The sequence below is a fragment of the Magnolia sinica genome, chromosome 10 (genome assembly GCF_029962835.1).
Source record: "Magnolia sinica isolate HGM2019 chromosome 10, MsV1, whole genome shotgun sequence".
NCBI lineage: Eukaryota > Viridiplantae > Streptophyta > Magnoliopsida > Magnoliales > Magnoliaceae > Magnolia > Magnolia sinica.
In genome coordinates, this window is record NC_080582.1 from 29,774,702 (window position 1) to 29,801,225 (window position 26,524).

The window sequence follows — 26,524 nt, forward strand, 5'->3', positions numbered from 1 at the left end:
CATTATATTTAAAAGCAAAAGAAGAAGGATAAAACTAGAAATATACTTGTAAATTTTGGAAAAAAAAAATATATTTTAAAATATTTTTAATTATTATTTAATTAAAATTTTATTTTTTTGAAAATTTTTAAATTTCCAAGAATGTTAAATCAGGTTATATATGTGTGATTTCATGTTTAAACACCAAGATTGCAACTGATTTGAAAAAAAATGAAAAAATAAAATAAAATCATATTTTCGCAATTCGGCACATCTACCCAAAATCTCAAAATCAAAGTTCTAGATCTATAATTTTTTATGCAAAACATAAAGAATTATAGATTTGTTACCATTTTACACTATCTACAACATATAAAATAATTTAGAACTGAAAAATACATACCCTTTAGAATCCAGCTCTAAGAACCTTTCGACATAGATTTCATAGAATTTCAAAGATTTTCTTTCAACATGCTAGAGTAGACCGGTCGAAATTATCTTACGATGTAAAGCAAATTCAATTTTTATAGATTTTTGAAGATTTTTCAGACAATACAACACCAGTTTCCTTTTATCCATTTCAATATCACACTTGGTCTCGATATATTGCACGATACATTAAGAATTTATAAAGGAAAAGTGTGGTTATATTGCACGATATCGCGATACTAACGATATTTCACAATATCATATAATGTATTGCACGATATCATGAAAAATGGAGATTAAAGCTGGGTTTCATATCACTAAAATAAAATAACAGTTATATTATGGTATATATCAATGATATCACAAGATACTGAAAACATTGAATGGATGAACCAATCATAACAGATCATGCATTGTTGACGAGGCAACTTATAATTGTACAGTTGTAGCTTGAGTCTTGGTTGTCTCCATTGTCATTGAACAGTGGCAATCTCCTATCAAGCATTCAAAAATGTCCACTGTGCATCTGGCACATGTTCAGGCAATCAGAATTATTGGTATGGTGGATCGCCGGGTTGAAAGGCCATGGCTCAAAACTTAGGGTCCGTTGGACACAGACAAAACTAGAGTATGTAGATAAACACTCAAATACAAATGCCAAGCTGCCCCTTACATACACTACACAGTCCCTACAGCTCTACAAATGAGCTGGAGACTCTTTAGATGCACTTTCACATGCCCATTCTAATCCCCTGCTAATATAATAAAGTCCACTTGTTGAAAACAAATTCGATTCGTACTCTTCCCTGGAGAATTAGCTAACTTTAGTTCATTTCCACTTGATCCTGTTTGTTTCAAATCCTTTTCTATAGTTTCAATGTTTAGACATTGAATATGGACAACTGCTTTTTTAACTCATTTACCTCTTTAACTATTATCAATTTTGAGGGTTTCTAAAATCAATAACCATATCAAGACCTGATAAATTGCAACATGGCATGGTTGGAATACAATCCACACACCCTTTTTTTTCAGTTGTTTAGGAAGGAAAGAGAGAGAATAAAAGTGGATTGAACTACGATACACCAACCATGTAATAGGTCTAGATTTCAATGTGCCTTGTACCAAAACCCAGCTCAGATAAACTAATCATTTGGTCCACATGCATCATGGCTAGCGGGCTAGGCCGGGCCATTCATTGACAACCCAGGCCTGGCCTAGCCTGGTCGATGAATCTATATTTTAAGCCTGGGCCTAGTCCTCAGCCCAAGTTTACTTACGCAGGCTCAAACCCTTTGTGGCTAGGCCTTCGGGCTCAGGCCGATCCACTCAGCCCATTGCCACCCCTATTCTAATCATAGTTCTAAGACCAAAAACTCATCCCGACTCAGTGTCCAGCTGGGTACAAGTGCTGCTACATTCAGTAAAGTACACTTCTCATAGTGCATGCATCAAACATGTAGTGAGCCGAAGTGTTGTATTAGCCATCATGCGGATAGACCATCACTCAAAAATCAATCGCAGTGAATCTTTATGGACCCTGCTTGGGACCAGGTACATGAGGATGTGAATTTGGTAAATCCATGAACATTTTAAATTCTTGGATTTGCTCCAATGTCCTCTTTTTGAAAATCAAATTACAAATCCATGAATTTGGAAAACATTTTTTATTAAAATGGAATTATTTCTTTTTTGCTTAAGACTCTCATGTTCAACATTTGCTGAGCCTGTAGCGGTTGTTTGGGTAAAGGATCCTACGAAATCAAGGTTGGTAGGCCCCAAGCCATCCACACTGGATTTGCTGCACCTACCAACCCATCCACATTGGATTTGCTGCACTAATGCAGTGCTTTTTCCGATGGCCCGTAATGACGCCGTAATGGACTGGCAAGCCCAAAATGGTTTGATAAGCGGTTGATACAGTTTCTTTCGGGGGGGGGGGTGTGGCTGCTGTTGACTATTATAAGGCCGTAATCATTAACGACCATCATGGCCTATATCGGCCATAGGGCTGGCTGTTACGGCCACAGTTACAGTTATTGAATACCTTGGAAAAGCCTAGCACGCATATACCATATTAGGCATGTTACCATCGCAAGCATCCTTAGCTAGGAATCAAGCTAACCTTATTATCTGGTTGGCCACAAGTGCATAAAATTGGCTAATATATTTAATGAAAGAGCATTTTCGCACTGGGCTCGAGTAAGGTAGCCTGTGAGATGCAGGAGCACACTCGGGGTGAGTGGCCCATGTGAGGAGAAACCCATGTGAAATGAGCCCATGAGGGTGTTCGGCCGAGGACCTAACCCATAGGATGTGGGGCTAGGGTTATGAGATAAAGGAATTGATTCACTACACTTTATCAGTTCGAACTTTGAGAACAAGTGGTTAGTTATCCTACATCAAAGTGGTATCAGAGCAGAGGCGGGTGGCTTGTGTGAGGCAAAAACCCATGTGATGTGGGGCCCATAAGAGGGTTCAGCCGAGTACCTAACCCATGGGATGTAGGCCTGGGCTATAGATAAATAGATTGATTCACCACGCTCAATCAATTCAAGCTTTTAAAGTAAGTGATTAGTTGTCCTACGTCACTATTCTAACAATTCGTTTCCCTTGTAAAAACTGACCCACTTGATGAGCAGACTGGTCTGATTTCAGCCTAATTAAAGCTCTTCACACAAATATCCTCACGAGGGCTCTGGTTTAGTGTAGAAAAGCATGAGGTCAGTCATTGACAGAAAACCAACATTAACAACATTAGTCATTATTCAAGAAGACCAGAAACAAATCATGTATTGAAAGTGAGAAGAAAAAAAGAATGACAATCTTTGTATGTTACAGAAATTTCACAACATTTATGCATACAACAATATCAATACATTGGCTACCCAACACGAGTGGTACCCATTCAAAATAACAAATGCAATTATTGTTACATAAATCAAAGTGAGTAGTTGCTTGTACCTTCTAAAATCTGCCGGGACTTGCTCTCGGACTTCAGTGGATGGCCTCTGCCTGGTATCGGCAAACCAATGGAGTGGTTTAATTATCAGAATCCCAGTTATATGACTGGTCATCTGACTCGGGTAGCGTCTTGTGCATCAAATGCTTGCGCCGCTGGAATTTTAACAGAGTTAAGAGACTGTCTGTTTTAACTATTTTGTAATCTGCCTTGATATACATCTGGAGTGGGCCTTTGTCAATCATTCTGCAGTGCAGGTATACATCTCTGGAAGTCGTCATTTCAGATATCAGTTGCTCCGACGCCTTGAGAAGATTCCAACCAATACCTCTCCTAAACAAGTAAAAGAAAGAAACACTTCAAAAAAGCCTCATCAAGGTCAAAGGTTAATGACTTGATTACCTATGATTTAACTGAGGATATGGTTCTTGATGGAATGGAATGGCGGAACAGCATTCGTGTAGATGACCCCAGCCATGGTCAAAAGACAGCGACTCGGACAGACTCATCTAGTCTCCAGTCCAGTCAGGACCCACTGAATTGGGGATGAATTGGCCAGACTTGGCCAAATTGGGGGTCACTCGTGGTGTCAGACCGGAACAGGTCCAACCAAGTCCGAGTCAACTCGGACAAGTTGCATCTTGCATGGGACTTGTACAAGGTCTCAAAACTAGGGTGTACATCGAGCCTAGTCGAGTTGAGGTGGGCCAAGATTGGCTTGACTCATCCGTGCTCTCCTCGAGCTTACAGTTGGAGCTTGGCTTGACTCATATGTGCTCTCTTCGAGCTCGAGCTCGAGCTCGCCCTCGAGCTTACCATTCGAGCTCCCAACCCCAACCCAACCTCCAAACCTTTCAATTTGCAAATCAAAGATTCAAAACCCCAAATATCAATTTTGGGATTTGGGGTTTTCCTATTTTCAAACAATTACATAAATAAATCAATCAATCAATCAAAGATTGGATTTAGAGGTACCTTGTTGTTGTTGTTGTTGAGAGAGAGAGATAGAGAGAGATAGAGAGTGAGTTTGGTGGGTGCGGCTGAGACGCTGAGTCGAGCTCGAGCGAGTGGCCAAGTGGGGAGGAGAGAGAGAGAGGAAGGGGGGAGAGTTGATCAAGCACTTAGAATTAAGGGATATTAGAGGATGTAAATGAATTCAGTATTAATAATACAATGATTGTTCTTTATATATATATATATATATATATATATATATATATATATATATATATATATATTGAGTTGAGCTGTGCTTGAGCTAACCAAGATTGGAGTAGAGCTTCGAGCCGAGATGAGTCACGCTTCACTCTGCTCGACCCCGACTCGTTTTCAAACGAGTTAAGTCATATGAAGCTTGGCTCACCTCGAGTCGCCGTTTAAGCCGAGTCAAACCGAGCTAGATCGAGCCAAGTCGAGCGAGCTTTTCGAGCTAGCTTGGCTTGTGTACAGCTCTACTCAAAACCATGACCCCAATTAGTTGGGATAGGGCTTAGATGATGATGATGAAGGTCAAATGCTTCTAATTCAAAAGTTAGTTATCTGTATGATTGAAAAGTAGTCCATGCATTGGTGACAGCCGACACTACATTCAGCAGATTACTTGAATGTATGACATGGAAACCAAGGGTTTGTATGCTTAATATAATGAAGTTAGATCAATACATTCAAGAGAACCCCACTGATCATTTTTATCTCGTTGTGGAGGTGCAGACTAGACATAAATACTGGCGATTCAACAGGCTACATCCATTGATTACAAGCTCCTAACATCACACTGTTGGATTTCTATTCAACTTTTAATGCCAGCAAAATAGTCCCATGGTGTTCATACATATGTTCCCATGGTGTTCATTCAAAACTGTGTGTGTGTGTGTGTGGTTATGGGGGGTGAACTAGATTTGATTCATTGTTCTAAAGTCATGTAGGCCACATAATCTCCTCTCTGCAAATGGCATATGTTCAATGAGATTTCTCAAATATGTAAAGAATAAATACAGTTTTGAATACATACAGCTACTGAGTTTAATTATAACCCAGAAAAATAAATAAATAAATAAATAAAGGACTATATATGATTATCATAATTAATTGTGCCTCCTATGCAATGGCTGTGCCAACAACATATGATGGATTCATCCCTCTGCTTGCAGCTATGGCAAATCAGGGAAACTAATCATGGTTTTCAGGTATGTTTTCCTCATGTTGGATGTCTTCACTATAGAGCAAAGCAACCTCATTGTGACCTGCAGACACCTCATTCTTATCTTGTACTTGCTATATTGCTCATCCTCCTGTCGTTCTGACTGCAAGCTCTTCCAGGTTATGCGGCTTCAAAAGTAGTCATTTCATATAGGAAGAGAATCTTTTTTCCTGATGTTTCCTATTAACCTAGTTCATCAATCTAATTTCCTTTTATTAATTATCAAAATCGTGATACCTGGATTAACCCAAGTTTGCACATCATTCTTTAAGACCACAACTGTTGGATATGTCTGTGTGTCCAAGTGCTTTTTTCAGAACAACAACCTGGAAAAATGCACTTGAACACTCCTCAACATGACGCAATGCTTCAAAGTTTGTTCAAAGTATGCTAGTGATGGCATCAAAAAGTGCCACATGTTGGACAGTTCATAGTGTGAGGTGTCCAGAAATATACTCTGTAAAGTTTTCTTTTCATTGCATTTCTTTTTCTTTATTATGTAATTCATAAACTTTTTTTAAAGAGAAGATCTCGCACTTCTCACCCTCAAGCTTGCATCCACTCTCTTGGTGTCAAAGAAACCACTCACGGGGACTGCCACACATACTCAAGGTAGTATTAGCTTCTATTTAGTATAGGTACAACCAGTGATTTAATTATCAATAGTATCAGCTGCCAATATTATTGATATCGTATGTTACCGATACAAATACAAGAGTTATTAAATTCCCCTATATCACACAAAATATCACAATGTACATTACGATATTTTGCCAAAAACCCTTCATAAAATTCTCCCGCATCGTCAATACATGCAAAACATTGTGATACATTGCGACATGTATTGGTGGCGGTACATTGCAATACATTACCCTACCAGAAATTCTAATAGAAAATCACCAAAAAAATAAAAATAAAAATTTCTCCCGTTTTTTTTTTATTTTATTTGGGGGGGGGGGAGGTTGTGGATACATTGTTATACTTGTATTGTATGATTTATGAATTATATTAGATATAATCAAATCAATTCTATCAAACAACACAGTTTAGGACCGTATACAAAGGAAACTTGTTGGGCATACTTTTTTTTTTTTGTGATTTTTTTACTTCCAAGTGTGTAATCATGTCTCTTTCAACATTTCCAGAAGTTCTATTGAAAGAATCTATAATTTTCAGTGACACATTGCCTGAAACATGCGATATTTCCAATGCAATGTCGATATGTTTTAATATCCCAAGGGTGCAATATGTGCATCGATACTGATATTTAAATCACTGGGTACAACTGCCCACATAACAAGTCGTTTTTCTTTTTGGGGTTTTACTGTGATTTTCTAAAATTTTAACGAAAAGTAAGTGTTCATTGTATTTCTTATCTGTGATATTATTTCTTGAAATGGTTAATGTGTGAACTTCATTTTTTTATTTATTCATTATTTGTTAGTTTAAACTTATGCTAGTTAAACTTGATTGGAACTATGTCAATAGTTATTTTAAATTTCCTTCTGGATTTTATTTCTCTATTTTTTCAGTCTTTTTGTATTTATCAATTAATTTATTTATCGAAATGTGTGTGTGTGTGTGTACAACAATGTCTCATTTTTTACTTTTACTTCTTTTTCTTTGTCTTTTTCTTTTTTTGAAAAGTGTCCATTAATGTCTCTTTGTCCAGATTTTTGGAGTTCCCCATGCAAAACACAATCAAACACCAACACTTGGCAACCATGCCATCTTTCTAGGTAACATGGTTGAGAGAGTTGCATTCATTCATTTTGAATAGGAACTTGTTTCACCCATAAAGATTTGCATCTTAGCATCTTAACACAAAGATGCCTGTGAAGGACACAACTAAAGGAGATGTCAATTCCCTTTAGTAATCAATAAAAGGATGGGGGATTAACAACCACATCATATAGGATAATTTGCATGCCAAAGGATCTGAAAACCAGCACTGAAACCAAGAAACTGTTGATGGAGAAATCCTCCCTAGAGTATGCATATCCAATAGTGACCACCCAATAATAATAACGAACTCCATATCCAACGATTATTGGAGAAAGATCAACAGGGATTAGCAAGTAGATGATCTAGCTTATTAAGGTAAGAAAGCTTTCAAGCACAAAAAGATACCCAACGTGAAGGTGAAGCTTGTAGCACCAAAATTTTCTAAAACATGTTAGCATCATGAAACAATTTCCTGTCAGCACCAGCGAAAATTTTAGGATCTGATCAATTTCCTGTTTGTTGGTCAGATTTCCAATGGGTCTTTTGTTCGTATCTTCTGGTTTTCTTGGTTTTTTTTTTTTTTTTTGTATTATTTGGCTCAAATTGTTATTGTCTAAAAAAAAATAAAAAAAAAAAATAAAATAAAATCATGAAACAATTCCGTATGGAAAGATAAAAGATAATGTCAATGAACAAAATGAAGATAAAGTTGAAACATAAACAGTACAGATTTTGAAGTGGCATGTCACATCCAGGAGTGTCCAAGTGTTCCCGAGTGTCACCATGGAAAAACCACAGAAAGTAGAAGTGTCCAGGTAACACTGATTGTCAGGTGTGCCAACATGATGTGGAGGTTCCCTTGGTGGAAGGACATCAATACAAAGATAATCTGCAGAATGCTTACGAGGGAGAAACTAGGATTGATTCACTTCTAACCCAAGAAGAAGGTGGATAATCTGCAGAATGCCTACGAGGGAGAAACTAGGATTTATTCACTTCTAACCCAAGAAGAAGGTGGAATGTCCTGTGCAAGTGACAAAGTTTATGGTAATCACGAGGCTAGGATTTTGGTACTTTAAGGAGTTGCAACTAGTCTGCCAAAGTTGGTAGAGGATGATTGATGGTTTCATCATGCTCTCTTTCGAACTACATGAATGCCAGGACCTAAGCTTTTGCACTATTTGGTTTGATGACAGTATTGGCAAGAATATAGTCTCTGGTGGGATGGTGGAAAGTAAAGGGTGTGAGCACCCTTTCAAGCTGTATTTAATGCTTTTAAAAGGGGGGAGAGGTGCTAATTGACAAGGCAATGTGGGTTTTGCTATTGGAAACAATAGTTGGCAAGTGAAAGCAGTAGCATGGACTTTAGCAGCAAGAGGATATGGTTGATTTTCATTGATCAGACCACGTAAGGACTGGAGATTGCATAAAAAACTATGGGATCTGTGATCCGGCATTGCAGGTAGGAGGGTGGTGACAACAATGTCAGCTTTCAGATCCAACAGCTCAGATGACCCGATGGTTAGTGAAAATCCCACAACCCATGATTGACATCACATAGTAACAAACAATCAATGGATAATTTACCGTTCATTTGTGTATTGGAGGACAATGGCTAATCGAGAACAATATAATTAGGTGTATTGGACCATACCGGCATGGACCTTTTTAACCAGAAGACATAGAAATATATCATAAAAAGGAAAATATGAGAAACATAAAAAATCAATCGCTCATTTATGTTTTGACATGTGCAATCAGACAAGTCTTCAGTAAGAATGATAATCTGTCAGTCTGAACTGCCAAAGAATGAGCTTTGTATTCTTGGAACTATAAACCATGAAAAGAAATGAAATAGAGAACACCAAAAACAGCAAAAAGAAGCTAAAACAATTTCAACAAATACATGCTCTAATGCATAAACAGACTTTATAAATGTTATCTAACAAAAAAAAATGATACATATGATAAGTTTACAATGAAAAAAAGAAACCACAAAGGAAAAAAGAGAAGTAAAATATATAATAAATATATGTTTTAATACAGAAACAGATCATATATATGTTATCATACAAAAGACATACATATACATGTACATTGAATCATAGGATCAATTAATAAAGAAAAAACTGCAAGACCAGTAAGGAAAAAAAAAGTTTTAAAATACAAAAAAGAAAACAAAATATGTAAGATTGATCCAATACATAAGTACATTTAGGTTGAAAATCGTCATTCAATATCCAATAACATCATTCAACCACCCCTTCCCTAATGAAAATTTAAGAAAATATCCAATATATATATATATATAAAACTATGAGCAACAAATTGCATCATTTGCAATTTAATTAAAAAAAGTAGTAGGTTAAACTGTGAAAAGCTAGAAAATCAATGTCGAACAGTCAAGCAGAATATGATGGATTAAGGCCCATGAGGTTGAAAATTAAAAAAGAAACAAGAAAAGAATAAAAGAAAAGGCAAGAAGAAAGGGAAAAAAAAAAATCGTTTACGCATCTTTTAGATTTTTCCCAAAATGGTCTACTCAGCTTTAATTTGTCGAATGACCTAGGCTTTCAAATTAGGCATAGATCTAGTTGAATGTCTCAGTTCATCCTCCATCCAACCTCAATATGAGAGAGAGAGAGAGAGAGAGAGAGAGAGAGAGAGAGAGACTGATATTTCTTCACCTAAAACATGGGTGTGCCTGAGCTGATATGCCTGTGAATGCATATGAGATGACACACCCCTAATGTGTCTTTGGTCATGCCGATATGGCCGGCCAACACAACCAATACAAATTTGATTTTTGCGTCTTTGAAACATACTCTTACAGAGAGAGAGAGAGAGAGAGAGAGAGAGAGAGAGAGAGAGAGAGAGAGAGAGAGACTGATGTTTCATGGGTGTGCCTGAGCTGATATGCCTGTGAATGCACATGAGATGGACACACTCCTAATGTGTCTTTGGTCATGTCGATATGGCCGGCCAACACAACCAATACAAATTTGATTTTTGCGTCTTTGAAACATACTCTTACATTGTGGACAATGTTTGGGCTCCAATCATGTGTGTCGAATGTGTATAGAATCTGTAGCATCCGTATATTCAACATCTCAATGGGAATTAGCCCTTCTACAGCTAACTTTTCATACAAAATTTGGAAACTTAGACCATGGGAAATTCATTGTTTAATATCGTTAATGTGAGATTTTACCAACTCACATATGAACAATTTTGTGATCAACAGCAAATGTGCCCCACCCAAGAAATCAGGGGGGTGTGATGATCCTAACCACCAACAAACAGGTGAAGAAATCAAATGCTCAAATCTAGCAGCTAGGATTGTCCAACTGGCTTGAATTTTAGACCAAGGCACATCCACAGCACGGCCCGCCTGATGAGCGGTGAGGATCTTGTAAATGTGTACAGGGTGTCAGCGAGTATGGTTAACATTCTACTTCTTCCCAAGAAGCATAAAATAGACTATCCAAACAAAACAATAAACAGATCCCAAACAGATGCAATAATCACAATTTCTAAGGGCCTGTTTGGATGCCTATAAGTTCTTTTAAGTTGTAAGTGACTTACTTGTAAGTCACTTACAGGTGAAAGTTACTTCCAGGTAACCTGTTTGGATGTAAGTTGTAAGTCACTTACAGGTAAGTTAGTTTTTCTGTTTGGATGACCTGTAAGTTACTTACAGGTAGAAAGCTGAATATTCAAATCGAGCAAATCTTAGATTGGGGAATCATTCTAAAATGTTATAATCATATAAAAAAAACATGGGATCAAATATGTTATTTTGTTAAGCCCATCAAGATGAATATTTGAGATAATTATTAAGCTAAACCAATCATCAAGTGTGCTATAAAAGTGGGCCCACGAATTCAAAATATCTATAATATGGAGTAATAACTCAATTTAAGCATTGAGAATAAACTTAAAAACATTAATAGAAAATCTACTAATTAAATTACATTACCAATGTCTTCTTTAACTATAGAAATTACATTTAAAACTTTTCACTTGGGAATCATCCTCTCCAACCATTCATTCCTTTGAATAGGACTTATTCCAAAGTGTACATCAATGGCCCGCGTTAAACTGAAGAAATGCTATCCATGGTCAGACCTACTGCGGCCTATTCATCTAGATTGTTGAACCATGACTCCAGTTATAGAAATCAAGAATCAAATGTACCGTGGATATTTGCAGTTGAACAGTTATTAATGATCAAGTGAAGAATTGGGACATGGTCCATCCATAGTGGGTCCATTTGAACAATGGCCTTGGTTGCAAGGGCCATAAGAATAAATAGGATTTATGTACCAGATACATGATGGATTCATGGTTTTCTGATCCAGGCCACTGGTCCAATGAAAACCGTTGTGGTTGGCCAATGAAAACTTACACTGTAAGCATACGTCCCACCAATCAAATCTCAATGGGCTTCTACTATGAATGGAAATGCCCCGCAGTCCATGCAAACTAGAAAATCTAAACCATCTAAAAATGTCAAGCAAGGTGGGCCTAATATCCCTGATGGAGAAACTGCAGCATATTTTAACATGTCATTTCTTCCTCCGTGAAAAACCTGGCAACACAAGCAAGGTAGGCCTAAAATCCCGGATGGAGAAACAGTTTGGCGGAATGGATATATAACACATCATCAAGGTGGGCCCACGGCAGGGGTAACACCCACTACCGTGTTACCAGTAACGCAATCAGACTGCGTACTTAGTTGCTGCTATACTTTTGTTTATACTAAGTATACTAAGTAAATTCAGTTGGGCCCATTGTAAATGTATACGGTTTATCCAATCCGTCCATCCATTTTTTCATCTAGATGTAGACATTGAGCCATAAATTTAAGAATATCCAAAGCTCAAGTGGGCCATACTACAGGAAGTGGAAATACTGATTGGATCGTTGAAACCTTTCTAGTTCCCATAGAGATCTTTAGTTGTCATCCAACATGTTCATAAGTCACGAACGCCTAGATGAAGGGAAAAATAAAAATAAAAATCATCTTGATCCATAACTTCTGTGGCCCCCCAAAAATTTTCAACGGTACACACTCAATTCACACTATTTCTTATGTTGTGGTCCACTTGATCTTTGGATATAGCTAATTTTTAGGATCATGACTTAAAATTAAGTATTAAATTGGATGGACAGTGTGGATCAAATACATATATCATGATGGATCCCACAGATTTTACGGATTACTCAGCACGTGATCCCTTCCGTTTTCAAAGGAGAAAAAAATGGGTCGATGAAACCTACCATTTTAGGAGGAGAAGAGACGGAAGTCGGTAACTGTAGCGAGAGATTGCAGAGACGGAGAGAGATTGCAGAGAGGGAGGGGGAGAGATTGCAGAGATGGAGAGAGATTGCCGTTTTCAATGGCTGGAGCTTCATGGCTATAATGGTGGTTGGTGGGTTGGTGTGTTTCTCCCTCTTCCCCTCTTTTTAAAAATCTGACCGTTGAGCCTGTAAGTGACTTACAGGGAAGTGACTTCCCACCCCCATCCCCATGCAGTTTTTTGGTAGATTTACCTGTAAGTGACTTACAGGTTGTAAGTTACTTACAGGTGATTTTTCTCCCCCAAACACCACCTGTAAGTGACTTCCCTGTAAGTCACTTCCCACTTACCCAACTTACAGGCATCCAAACAGGCCCTAAAAGGAAGAAAGCAAAAAGAAGAATAGAAAACATCTCCTGAAAGCCAACAGTCATACCTTCGAAGCGTCTCCTTGACCGCCATGTTACATATATAGGGAAAATCTCTAGGTGGGACCGGCGTCGGAGAAGACGCATTTGCACCCCGGGCATTGAAAGAGATCTCCACCGTCCCCGCCAACTCCTCCGTCCCATCCTCTCCTTTATAGAACCCGATGAGCATCACCGCGTGTGGCAGCAGAGCCCTCCTCTCTGTCACATACTGCTTCACCAAGAACGTCAAAAACGCCACAAGCCGAGACGGAACCGACATGGACTCTGCGAAAGAATTCGCAAGCAACCCAATTGTCGCCTCGACGTTTCTGTCTCCCATTGATCGAATGGTCAGTGATCCGAGAGGGAGACGTTGAAAGTATTCGAATCTTTCTAGGACTCCCTTCTTCTCGATGTCATCGGGGCTTAGGAATAGGCCTGTCGGAAGTGGATTATTGGGTAATGAGTAGGACGAGGAAGAATGGTAGGAGGAGTGGTGTGATTTCAAGAGGTGGAATTTGGAGAGGGTGGGCGCAGGATAAGAAGGAAAGGAGGGGGTGTAAGATAGTGAGAGAGGTTTGTTGGGGGTGAGGAAGGAATGGTGGGTTGTTTTGGGTAGGAAGGATGGCTGAGAAGAGTCCAAAGAAGAGAAGGGAAGAGAGAGTGGGGTTGTTGTTGTTGTAGCCATGGATTGAAACTTGGGTTTTTGAGAGAGGTTTTTCTTCAGTTTAGATAGATGGAAATCTTAGAGAGAGAGAGAGAGAGAGAGAGGTTCCTGACCATGAATGTCATGACAAACATAAGCGAGAAAATGGGAATGATCTCATTCGACGGTTGAGATTCAAATGGAAAGATTGAGAGAAAGGAATAGAATGTTGTTACTTGTTAGTTTGGATTTGGAATGCCTTATATCCAAATCCTCAGACTACTATACGAAAGGGGTTCTGTGCGCGGCTATTCGCGCTTCGCATTAGACGTGTTAGAGAGATGGCCCACTTGCGTGGACGGAAACGGGAAGATCGGTCTTTGGACTAAATTTGTTTGTCCAAAGCCAACCATGGTCAAAATGATTTCTTTTATTTTCTACAAAGGTAGAGCTTTGCTAATCTCACACGTGTGTAAAAGAAAGTTCATGTACACGCTATATATGTGCCAGCATGCACAATGGTGTGAAGTCCAGTCCATTCATCTGGTGGGTCGGGCCGTCTATATTTCTTTCTTATAAATGAATCTAGACCAACTAGCGTGGCCCAATATTAGAAACAGGTGGATGGGTTGGGCAGGTTGGGTATTACCTCCTTGCTCTGGCTGGTAATGGATGGAGGCCATGAGGGGACACTGATGTATTCGTCAAACACTGTCCAGTCATGGTGTTTTTTTTTTTAGTTTTTTCGTATCATTTAAAAGTATATATGAGCTAAAATATAAGGTAGATCTAAGGCTCAATTGAACCGCACCACTAGAAGCAGTAGGGTGACCATTAAAACTTTCCTACGGCTTACTGTGATGGTTAATTGCTATCCTACCTGTTCGTACTAATCTCGACCTGTTCATCCCTACTATTGACATCCCTTGCTTGGACCCATTAAGGGGAGTTACGTTTGATATGTATGGATCATCATAGTGCATTTGAGGATATGCAAATATGTATGGAGAAGATTTCTCGATTACTAAGAAGATTTATCAATAACCGTAGCTAGAATATATCAGGTGGTATCGTGTATTACTTAAGCGACCGGTGAAGAAGCAATCATGTGCAAACGGTTATAAGACAGATTGTGAAAGGAGAAGCAAAGGAGTTCAAGTAGTGCTAAACGGTTATAACAACCGTCAGAACGTGAGAATGATCTAGATGATTGGATCAAAAGTATAAATAACAAAGAAACCAAGTAGGAAGATTTCATCTCATGCCAACCCAAACAAACCAAATCTATCTTTCAATTACCTTTTTCAATTTGCCGGTTCATTTAAGTTCCATAGTATAAACCTTTAACTTTCCTGTCAAGCAAATTACATTTCTTAGTGTAATCATTTACTTTTCAGCCCGTTGTTTACATTGCATAGTGTAATTTGTAGCATTAACTAAGTAGTTGGTAATCTTTAGCTGTAAATTAAGTCCAAACTCGTGAGTTGGATTCAGTTCATCAATCAGAAAGGTGTTTTGCAGCTGCTCTTCGTGACCGACTCTAAGAATCTCTTTTCCCATTTCATTTATCTATATCGAAAAGTTCTTTTGTACGGAAGGCAAATGTGCAACCCATTATCAGAGGATGAACCTGACCCTCTAAATATCACCTGATCCGATTTTACACGTTGAGCGAGTGTCTAAATTGGCGACTGATCTAATCAGATCTCGGTCATATACTATGTGTCTGCCTATCTTGATGCTTGGAGTCATCGTTGTTCAATTCGAATTGAAGCTACAATTTCAATTCTAGTACACTCGCGCACACCTAGTGCCGAAACAAGCAGCAACAAGTTTTTGGCACGCCCGGTTGGACCTTGTGTCTAACTTACTGGTGTAGTATTTCTAATTATAAATAGAAGAAGTGCTTGTATTGCAAGAGTCGATACCTCTACGCCAACTGCTCCACCTCTAGTCGAGCACGTACCAATTCTAATAGCCGTTGAGGCATTAAACTTAAATACTAGTCCAACACCTACTTATGGAGATTAAGGAGGAGCATCAACTTCCCGAACTATTCTTCCAGATGAGGTAACTGTTGTGCTTCAAGACATACAGATGAGCATTCAGCTTGTGTAGAAGTATGGAAGGGCTCAGGAAGAGCAATTCCGTATTCAAGCTAAGAATGCTAATCGATATATGGCTAGCCAAACTAAAGTCATGCATCGATTAATAGCTATGATGACCAAACGAATATCATCGGAAATGCAATACAATGCCGATGGAAGTTCTATTGGAAATGCAGCTCCGATGCCACCCATGCCACCTCCGCAACGTAATCCACCATCGATTCTTGTCTCGAAGATGAGGAATGCGCCACCTCATATGGAAGTTAGGCGACCGGAGCGAGAGGCTATGAACTTTGTACCTGAGAATAGGAATCAATGACTGTCAGGAAGATTCAATCCCCAATAGTTCCCTAGATTCGAAGATAATGCAAACCGATTTGGTCCAGATCACCCACCAGTCTTAGAACCTCAACGGATGGATTGTGACTAGATTGCGCAAATTGTCCAAGAGGTTATTGGCCAGGTACTCGGTTGTAACATTATCCGGTGTATTATAAACCATACCCCGAATGGATAGATCGGCAACACCCATTATTAAGGAACTGTCAATCGGATTTTGCCTTATTTTTGAGAGAGCCCGGTCAATTGACCATTAAACATGTTGGCTAGTTTACAATATAGTGTGGCAAATTGGCCAACAACAACTATCATAAATTATAATTGTTTGGCCATTCACTAAAAGCATCAGCCTTCACATGGTACTCAAACTCATTGGCGGACTCAATAAACACTTGGCAAGATATGAAAGAAACATTCCAAGTTCAGTTCTTCTCTAAGAACAAGGTAATCACTATGGCCTATCTTGCACATTTTCGACAGTTACCTGGAGAATCGTGTGCAAGTTATATCATATGGTTTAAGTGGGCGAAGAGCCACTGTAATATTGTCATGACTGAGGCTGAATTTATGCAACTTGCACAAGACGGGCTTGAATAAAAATTTCGTAAGAAGTTCATATGTACAGAGTTCGCAGATTTGTATGACCTAACCAAAAAGGTCTCTCGGTATGAAGAACTTCTAAATTCACAAAGGCAATGTTAGCCGAGTTGAGGGCTTAGATGAAGTTCGAATGAGGACCCTTGACTCAATCATTGCCCACAAAGCAGTCATTGCTCGTGCTTATAATAAAAAAGGCGAAAAGGAAATCCTTTGGAGTATGAGACATGGTATGGAAAATGATATTACCAATCGGTCAGACAGACCATGCTCTCGGTAAGAAATGGTCGCTCATATGGGATGAACCATACATTGTTGTCCAAGTTCTTAAAGGAGGCGCCTATATATTGATGGATATGAATGGAAAGACCGCAAAGGCTCAAATAAATGGCCAATTTCTAAAACCCCACTTCCCCTCACTATGGGAAGTTGTTAAAGAACAGGCTGAGAAGAGTCATTAAACAGCGGGGGTGGGGAATAAGGAGTTTCTTTAATAAAAGCTTTAAGATAGAACAAAAAAAAAAAAGAAAAAAAAAAGAGGGAAAGATATTCCCGGACAATCGGCCAAACTACAAGTGGGCTGATTTGAGTTCTTCAAATCTCTTGCCAGTTGACTCCTTGGCCTTCATAGCCCGTCTTCACCTCTTTCCACGATGGTTGCTAGTCCTTGAGTTTGTCAAAAATGTGATTGTCTACCTTGAGATGCTGATAAAAAACCACACACTCTAAATCGGCCATCGATTTTTTGACCTTACTCAACTCCACATGGGCCCGATAAAGTTCGATTTAGGACGCGATGAAGACAGTTAGGTCCTAATTGTCGGGCTAATCACAGTCTAGAAAGAGCTTTGGGCCTTGCGGAAGTCAGCAAAGAGGTTGCAAAGTACAACTCCATGGACCATAACATTTCCTTATTGAAGTGATGTTCACATGTCCAATGCAGTTGATTCTTCCAAGCTGCTTCATAGCGGGCTGAGAGAGTTACAGACTCGACACGGAGGGTTGATGGCTCCATTAATGGAGCAGTGCATCATTCAAGCTCAGAGTTAGCCTTAGAATATGCCTCTTCGAGCCAGCTGGAGTTCCGATATGATCTTTAGGACCTCCTGTGGAGGCTTATCAGTCTCGGATGCTCCAGCTACATCCCTGAGGAAGGGATATGGATCATGGAGAAAAGGTGAACATGAGAAGGAATTGATCCCCTCTTCAAAGATTTCCTCCAGAATTTTCAAAGATTGGGAGAATAAAGAAGAAGAATTCAGGGTTTCGAGGTCTCTTGCTGTTGGAGCTTCCTATTCGTGGCATGCTGTAAATATGAAGGAGTGTTTTTATAAACTAGGGGATGAATAGTTAATGCACACATTGGATAAGGTGTGATGGTTGAGAACCCGAAGTTGACGGCTGGGGTGTCGATTCGTTTCCGAGATTGTAGGAGAATACCATGGAATAAATGAGGATTTCTTGGGAAACGTTGCGTAGTTATTCCTGCTAAGTTAGCACATAACAGAACATGCATAAGTTTAAAAAATGTCTAAGTGTTGAACAACTAAATGACAACGCAGAGGCCCGATCGACTATGAAAATATCATCTGTTATCTTCCAGATGTACGTAGCCGTGATTAATCGTTTAAGATTCATTGCTGGGAAAAATATATTTTACACCATGCAAAATATATCAACTTTATTGATAAAAAATGATTTAGTGAAAGTTTTGCGTGCCATCGACCGCATTGCACTAGGAAAAAAATAAAACAAAAAGAAGAAAAGATTGAAACGGTTGAGCGGTTTAGATCTTTATTTCCTCAAACTACTCAATGAGGGCATGCATCTCAGCCTCATTCTTCTCCTGCATCGATGCCCAGCTTGCCCCCTTTTTTATGATGATTGACAGAAGGTGAAGCAGCTGGTCGTCATGAATACTGCTCAAGGAAAACTTGTTCTTGGCTGCATTCTTAGCGTAGAGGCTTATCTTCAATTGTGTTTGGTATATGTCGATCTATTCATCCAAAAATGAAAGATCTTCTGGGACAACCACATCCTTTGCAAAAAAAGGCACGTTCTCACTCTCTAAGTTCTTCCACCAACCCAGCTCAATAAGCCTGTAAGCCCACAACATGGTTTGATTGAATTGGTGTGTCTAAACCCATTGTAACCGATCGTATCAGGCCAGTTCATGAGTTTTTGTAACATCCCGTCCAACCAGCACAGTGTCCTGGGGCGTCCACATAGGATTTGCCACAGGACCGTTTGTTTAAGCCACTCGTAGTGAGGTACCAAAAATAAATCAATCTAAGATTGGCCTAAATTGAATAGACCAGACGGATCATGACAGGATCAAGTGCGGGCCGTCAAGCCAGATGGCTGTTTACACTTAGCAATAGCCCGTGCGGGCTATACCGTGACGCGGGAAGGTCAAAAAATTATAAAAATTTAGAAAAGCATAGATCTCACTGGGCTTGTGGGCCATCACGAACCACAGACCCAGTGAACACCCAGAAGTGGAATCTGGCACTTGCCAAATGCGCCCCTCCAATGCCAGAATTAGAATCTGGCACTTGTAAATAAAACTGAAATGTAAGACATTTCAGCCATCGAATTTCTTCAAAATTTACGGTGAAGGCCTAATGTATTTTCCTACGCCTGTCCACAAAATCTAGAACCCGATCGTGGCACAGCGACCGTTGATCACAAATCAGACCTGTACGACCAAACCCCATACCCGATCATTTTCAAATTTTGCATGGCCCTTCATCGGACCATGGAGCACCTACCCTATGAGTTTCAGGGCCAGAGGGCTACCAGAATGGCTCCAATCACCGGAATGGACCCCATAGGGCCATTTAAAGATCGGAACCGTATGATCAAACCCCATATTTGTTTATCCGTTTGCTCCCAAACTCTGCATGACCCCTCATTGGGCCATGAAACACACACACACACACACCAAGTTTGGTGGCCAAGGGGGTGCTAGTGTGGCCCCAACTCTAATAGGGAGTCCTAGAGGCTATTTTGGGAAGTTGTTAAAACTTAAGGCCAAAGGGCCCAAGTCTAGGAAATAAACCCTAGCTCTCTCATAACTCTCTCATTCGCCACAACCACCAAGGAGTAAAGAAAGAGCAAGAGAGTAAAGGAGAAGAAAGAGAGAGTGAAGGTGAGCAAGGTGGACCCTAGATTGAGGTGGGGTTAAGAAAAATCAAACCTTACAACTCCCTACCTCTTTTCCAAGAAGAAACCCTTATCCGCAACCGCCCTTTCATTCTGTTGATCGTCTAGGTAAGATTTATCACCCCTTTTCTTGAAACCCTTGTGATGAGAGGGGATTTACATGAAAATCTAACATACCAATGATTGCTTTAGGGATTCTAGCCGATCGACCTCGAAATTCACATTCCTAGGTCATTTTCTAACTCTCTAATGATCTATAGGTGCGGACTATTATCCTTAGGTGGCCTAGCACTAATTATACCATGAGTTTAATGATTTTGTTTGTTTGGGATGTTGTATTGAAGAATCTAGAGGAAACCTAGGAATTACTTAATTTGTTTGGAATTGCATAAAGTTGTATGTCTTGTTTGATTTCCTTCACATGATGTTGATTCTTGCCTCTCACATGATTTAGTGTGGACGATTACATGCTCATGTTATTTAATGTTTCTCATATGTGTTGTTTCATAGTGTGTAGAATCCATTACTCTTGTGTAATTAATCTCTTGAGGTGTAAGAAGTACTTAACTTCCTCCCTAATCCACACCACTCATATACACCTTGTTCATGATGTTGTAGCTTACTAGTTAGGAATATTTGAATCATATGTTAAGATGTATGTGATCATGATATTGTTATGCTGTTGATAACCTTGATGGTTGACATGTTATGAATTGTTCTCAAATCCTTGGGTTGGTTAGGAAACTCGAGGAGAGACGGTAGCCTCATTGGTAGGGCTACCCAAGGCCAAACCCATGGATTTGGGTGGGTGCGCATGGGCGGCAGTAGTTCAACTACATGGGCCTCTTGTGCTCGATGTCGTTCGTCACGTGCTCGCCTGACTCATGCGGTTTAGCCTATTTACTGTATAACTCTATTTGTTAACCATGTTTGCTCACTTATGTATGGAATCTGGAACACCCTACCACCATTGTAGCTCATCGATAACGAATGAAATATTGATCTACAGTCTCGTGAGCCGGGTATGGTGGAATGAGACACTGTGTCCAAGCTGTCGGCCTACGCTGGGTTGACGCGCCTCCCCGTAGTCACCACGAGCGATCCCTTTCTGTTAGCACTCCTCGTGTTCTTGAAGTCGGGGACGAAGAACCTGACGGGATCAAGGATCATGAGGTCTTGGCCTCGCAATTAGTTTAGGGCATTTGATACATGGGGTGTATTAGATTCTCAAACCTGCTGGATGAATGGACTTAACTAAGAACTCGGCTAACACGACCGCATTATATCGCACTAGTTAGGGTGGCGACTCGACAGTCGAGGTCACTCTGAGGGAGTGTTGGTCATACACGATCGTTAGACGGAGTCGCTCGAGGGAGAGTTGTGGCGAGAGCATGCATCATATCATCCATCATGCATGTGCAATAATAAGATTAGATAGGTGTTTATGATTGATTACTTTTCATTAAATTCATATTATAACTGATGCCTGTTATAACTTAAGACTAATAGCACCCACTGAGTTGATCACTCACTCCTACTCTGGGATGGTGTTTTAAAACACCAACCAGACTCGTCCGTAGATGTAGGTGATGTCGAGTATGAGGAGTATGCCGATGCAAGCCTCGAAGAGGAGGACGAGTTCTCCTACTTTCAGCTGATGAGCGGGACCCCAATGGATCAGCAGATGAGACGTTGGATCGCTGAGCAGTGGGCTCAGCTCTATTCTTTTTGGACATGCTATTCTTTTGTGATTTTGTTGGGTAATGCCTTGTGCGACCCCTTTATTCTTTTAGACACGTGCATATATGTATATATTTGATCTTTTTTCATTTCAGTAGACTAGTTGTGTTTGTGTTCCATCTTCCAGGTAATTCCAAGTTGCGCAATGAAGCGTGATTAATCATAAAACCATAAAATTTATGATATGACATTAGGGAACTCAGGAGTTGAGTGTATGCACAACCCCGATTTCCAGGGCATTATAGTTTTGCTCATCTCTGCAGAATCTTCCTTTATCGAGGCTTGTTGGCGAAGGTATCCAAGGGTCACTTCAGTATCGAACGTTAGTTCAATTCCCCATGACATACATACGTTTTAGCTTCTAAAGGAGTTCCTTGAGAGCAACCTCTGATTCGGCCACTAACGATGCTTCCCTAACGAAGTATTTTACATTGAACAATAATGAGGATTGAGAGAATTCTGTCAATCCCCATTCAAAAATCTCCTTCAAGTAACTTTCAGCCCCAACAATGAAGGAAGAAGGGTTGAAAGTCATGTGAACAAAGTGGAACTATAAGAAGAGCTAAGTATAATGCGAGCAAAGGCTTGAAGCTGTTTAAATAGACAGTCCAAGCACCCACGATCTAAAGCAATTATGGTAAAAGAATCGCTATAAGTTCTGAGCAATCAGGAACGTTTAGCAGTTAATGTTGTAAATCTAGAATGAGCCCACGATACACCAAGTTTTAAGGGCCAAGTCAACAGTTACGAAAAAAAAAACTGAGGCATGAGAAGACAAAAAGGCTCGATGGTCGATTGAATTGATAATATTCAAACATTACAAGAAACTGGTTATAGAGAAAAAGAAGAAAATTGTTGAGTCGATGCCCCATTTCTTTTAAGTGATTCTTTGTCGCATGCAGAAAGGCTTAACATTTGATGATAACCCGACGAAGCTAACCAATTGTCGTCGTCTAAGACTTAGTGACCACCACTAAGTCCTTAACCAATTTCTTCTGGTGACCAAGCTTAGTGTGTTTTTTTGCATAACCTTTCTTAAGGGTTAATAGCTCTGCTTCCGGAGCTATCATTTTGGCCTTCATCCCATCCAACTGGACCTCATATGATTTCAACTTGATAGTGTTGGTTGAGAGCTGGTTGGCAACATCCCTAGCAGAAGCCAACTGGGATTTTGTTGTGGCTTGCTCTGCTTCAAGATGGCTGACGACAGTGCTTACTCTTTATTTCTCTTTAGCGAATCCCAAAATCTCATGAAGGGTCAGTAATTTGGCTACAAGACTGGGATCTGAGTAGGAGAGGGCATTGTAGGACTCGACCACTTGGTTGAGTCTATTAATTACCTCCTCTATTAAAGTTCCGAACAACACTATCTGCAAGAGACCACAAAATTCTTCTTTAAGGCTTTGTTGACTAGTCGAGAGAGAGGGCGATTCGGTCGCAACATGGTCCTCAGCTAGAGCTCGCTTGAGGGAAGAAAGGATGTCATCGAGTTGAAGTTCATCCTCATTAGGAGCAACGAGAATCGGAGCAGCACTCACCTTTGCTAACATTGGAGTCGGTGATAGATGAGAGTCAGACTTCACGGCTTCAATTGTCACAACTCCCTTGGTCACAGTAGTAGTCTCTTCAAGAACTGAGACTCATCGACCACTGGAGGAACTTCTTCCTCGCAAGAAGAGATTATTAGTTGAGGAAAAAGCTTCTCAGCCGAGCAATGAAGGAGTGACGCTTTGTCTTCTCTCTGATCGGCTGTAGCATGAGGACTTGGGGGAATGAGGATCATATATTTTGATTCGGTGGGGATAGTTATAACTTCTGGTGGACTATGAGAATGGAGGGCCTCGGTACTAACTGTATTCTTAAGATTAACAGTCTGGACTTCAGTGATTATAGGAGCATTGACTACTGGTGGACACTGCTATAGTGGTTGTGCCACGATAATCTATATGTCTGTAGCTGTCATTTCCTAAGTGATTACAAAAGAGGAAGAGAGTCAGTTGATTTGAAAAAAAAAATCATTCAAGATAATTATATATATATAAGTAATCTCCACCTAAGTCAGATCGGAAGACGTAGATGACGGGCCGTTTATCAACAGCCTGAGGATTTTTTTATTATCGTCGCTAGTGAGCGCTTTGAACTAGGGAATGGTGGTGGATTAGGATGATCGGGGGTAAGGTATTTTTCATCGAAAGGGAGGTCAGGGTCATTTAATCTCTCTCTATCCCGCCACCATTTATTCCAGGATTTTTTATAATGAGCTTCTTGGTGACATTTCAAGCCTTCCTCGATTTTTTTATTAGTAATCAGTGATGGAGAGACTTGGCCAGTACTTTATTTTAAAATAATTTTCAAAAAAAAAAAACACGGCCTCGACCGAGGAAGTACCTGATGTCCGCTGAGGCTCTGGAGATGCTAGCGACGGTTGATCCTCGGTCATCATTGTTGTGGGAGAAGGATCGACATGTCGAAGGATCAAGACAGACGGCTTCAGAGGTGGACCAAGTAGAGCTCCCAAGTCTATGATTCTCTTTGGAGCTGGTAGGGACTTTGAAGCTGGTGAAGGGGCAGGAGAGGAGAAAATCCTCATTACGATCTCTTGGTTGGTTGGAGCAGCAACAGCCTCGGTCGACAGAGCTTTAGAGGGGGAGATGTTGTGGCCAATCTCGTCTTTGGCTTACTTATTTTTTGGCTCGATGTGGTGGTTGATGAAGACGATGCCCTCTTCTTCCCTTTGGGCTCAAGGTGTGAAGAGAACTAAATGACCATATCCTTTGGGGACTTCTTTAACAACCTCTTATAATGACTCTCCCACTAGTCGAGGAAGTTATCCATTGCCTGTGGTTAATTGGGATAGCAAGGGAGGTCGAGAACATTAACAGCCTTTCAGAAAGAGGAGAGTAGATATCGGTAGAGTCCTGGATCAGTTACAACCAACTGATTGAATGGTGGTTGGTTGCAAGATTTATGAGTGAGGGGATAGCGGATGCACTGAATGAGGCCGAATTGCCGAGCGAGCAACTGAGGATAGTATTGGTCAACTCCATCTTTGGCATTCTTGCCATGCTCGATTAAACCCTTGTATGGAAGGTCTCAACCAATGAGATAACTCTCCCAGTCCTAGAGCGTTAAAGACGATGTCTCATCATCATCTAGTGCGTATCGGTTAGTAAACCAATCGAGTCCATATTCTCCATTAGAGAAGGGCATAAAGGACTGATTTTTCTTATTTTTGTCTAAAGAAAAGAACAACATATCCATGTACACTCTATACGGGTGAGTCTCTTGAGAAGAATGGATGACACGCTCGCCATATGAAGTGTAAATGACTTTAGAGTGGATGGAGTGGTACACGAGAGAAGGGCAAAAATATTTGTAAATCCACATTTGGAGAAGTCACAATGGTACTCCTCTAGAATATAGACTTTTACGGGTGATTTCATAAATCTTCCTATACAAGTGGCCAAGCACATAAGATGTCAAAGCAAGCTTATGGCCTTAGGTAAGGGCCTCGACCAGGGAAATATACTCGGTGGTAATTTGCAAGGCATTCACACAGAGCAGGTGCCAATAGATCCAAAGTAGCAGGAAGGTCGCATGCTCTTCATAATCAACCAGTCCGCTGTGGTTATGGTAGGCCATCATGAATTGGGAATAGGCTTTTACACCCCTGTTTGGGAAGCATTTACCATCTTTGAGCACAAAGCCTCGATAAACTGCCTCACTGAACGGAAGTAATTGAGTAAGAGCCGAGAGATAGTCGGACTCATGGGATCACAACTAAAATATAAGGTGTTGGTCGATGTGTTCTAAAAAGCTGAAGCTGCAAGAAGAAGAGCTGGATCTGTTGGGTAATCATAGATGGAGAGCTTGATGCATTTGTAAATACCTATTTCTCTCCAAGTTACTTCATGTTGAGAGGATATGCGGGCAAACCAAGCATCCTATTTTGGGAGTGGTTTCGGCCATGCTCGAGGACTCTTTAGAGCATTTACGGCATCAGGAATGGAACCAGACTGAATCGATAATGTTTCCCCAGGGCAGAGAGGAAATATAGGATCTGTTATGGGTAAAAATGGCTTGACCACTCATGAGGTCAGCTTGGACTCACAAGCACGTGTATCTGGGCTGAAGAGTTCTTGGACGATCGTCAGTAAACCTTTTTTTTATAAAGGGTAGACACTTCATGCCCCTTAGCACACTAAACACTTCCAAAGCTCTGACTATGCTTATATGTCTGAGCTCCGACCAATCCAAGCTCATCTGTTCAAGCATCGACCAAGCTTATTTGTTCAAGCTTTAACCAAGCTTATTTGTTCAAGCTCCGACCAAGTTTATCTGCGCAATTATTCAAGGGTTCAGCTCAACTCGGCCTCATCCTGATCAATTGAAGGATCCGATCTAGGTTGGCCTTAACTGTCTGTTGCATAATTTTGAGGCCAATTGCATCAACCCTTATCATTGGCATAAATCTTGTGTAATGGTTGAGGAAATTGCGCCAAAATCACGCCTAAGGTTAATAACCGACTCTTGTCCGCCTAAACTATAAATAGGAGACCTGCTTACATGAAAAGGTATGCAAAATTACTCGCCCAAAACCCCTCGACACTACCAAACCCAGATTCATAACCTAACTTTGGCATCGGAGGGTCCCCTGCTTTAGCCAGGGTCTCCTTTGTCTTCTTCCTATGCAGGTATTTGAAGGTCCAATAGCTCGGTGAGGGTGAACCAGATTTTTGCATTAACAGTTTGGCACCGTCTGTGGGAATGACGTCGAAACCGTTCTTAGCTCTTCACATAGCAATGATGGCCAGAGGGAGGAAGAAAGGTCCTTTCGCCACCATCGTTCCCGATCATGTGCGCGAGGAATAGCCTGTTCATCGGGATTCATCGTCCCAACTCCAAGCAGAATCTGCCTCTA

The 26,524-nt window shown here is 40.3% G+C and overlaps 1 protein-coding gene across 1 annotated transcript; it reads right to left on the reverse strand.

Annotated features, from left to right (window-relative positions):
- Nucleotides 1-3,172: 3,172 nt before the first annotated feature.
- On the reverse strand, nt 3,173-13,887 carry LOC131258257 (GCN5-related N-acetyltransferase 5, chloroplastic). Its single transcript, XM_058259444.1, has 2 exons — nt 13,035-13,887; nt 3,173-3,703 (listed from the first exon to the last, which is right to left on the reverse strand). Exons 1-2 carry the CDS (start codon nt 13,694-13,696, stop codon nt 3,451-3,453), a joined length of 915 nt encoding a protein of 304 aa, XP_058115427.1. The 5' UTR covers nt 13,697-13,887; the 3' UTR covers nt 3,173-3,450.
- Between the last annotated feature and the right edge of the window lie 12,637 nt (nt 13,888-26,524).

What these genes read in the sequence shown, in the direction of transcription:
- LOC131258257 (XM_058259444.1), bottom strand. Translation starts at nt 13,696, where the DNA reads ATGGCTACAACAACAACAACCCCACTCTCTCTTCCCTTCTCTTCTTTG. An exon ending in GTCAAGGAGACGCTTCGAAG is followed by an intron (nt 3,704 to 13,034) that starts GTATGACTGTTG and finishes TTACTTGTTTAG; the next exon opens with GAGAGGTATTGGTTGGAATC.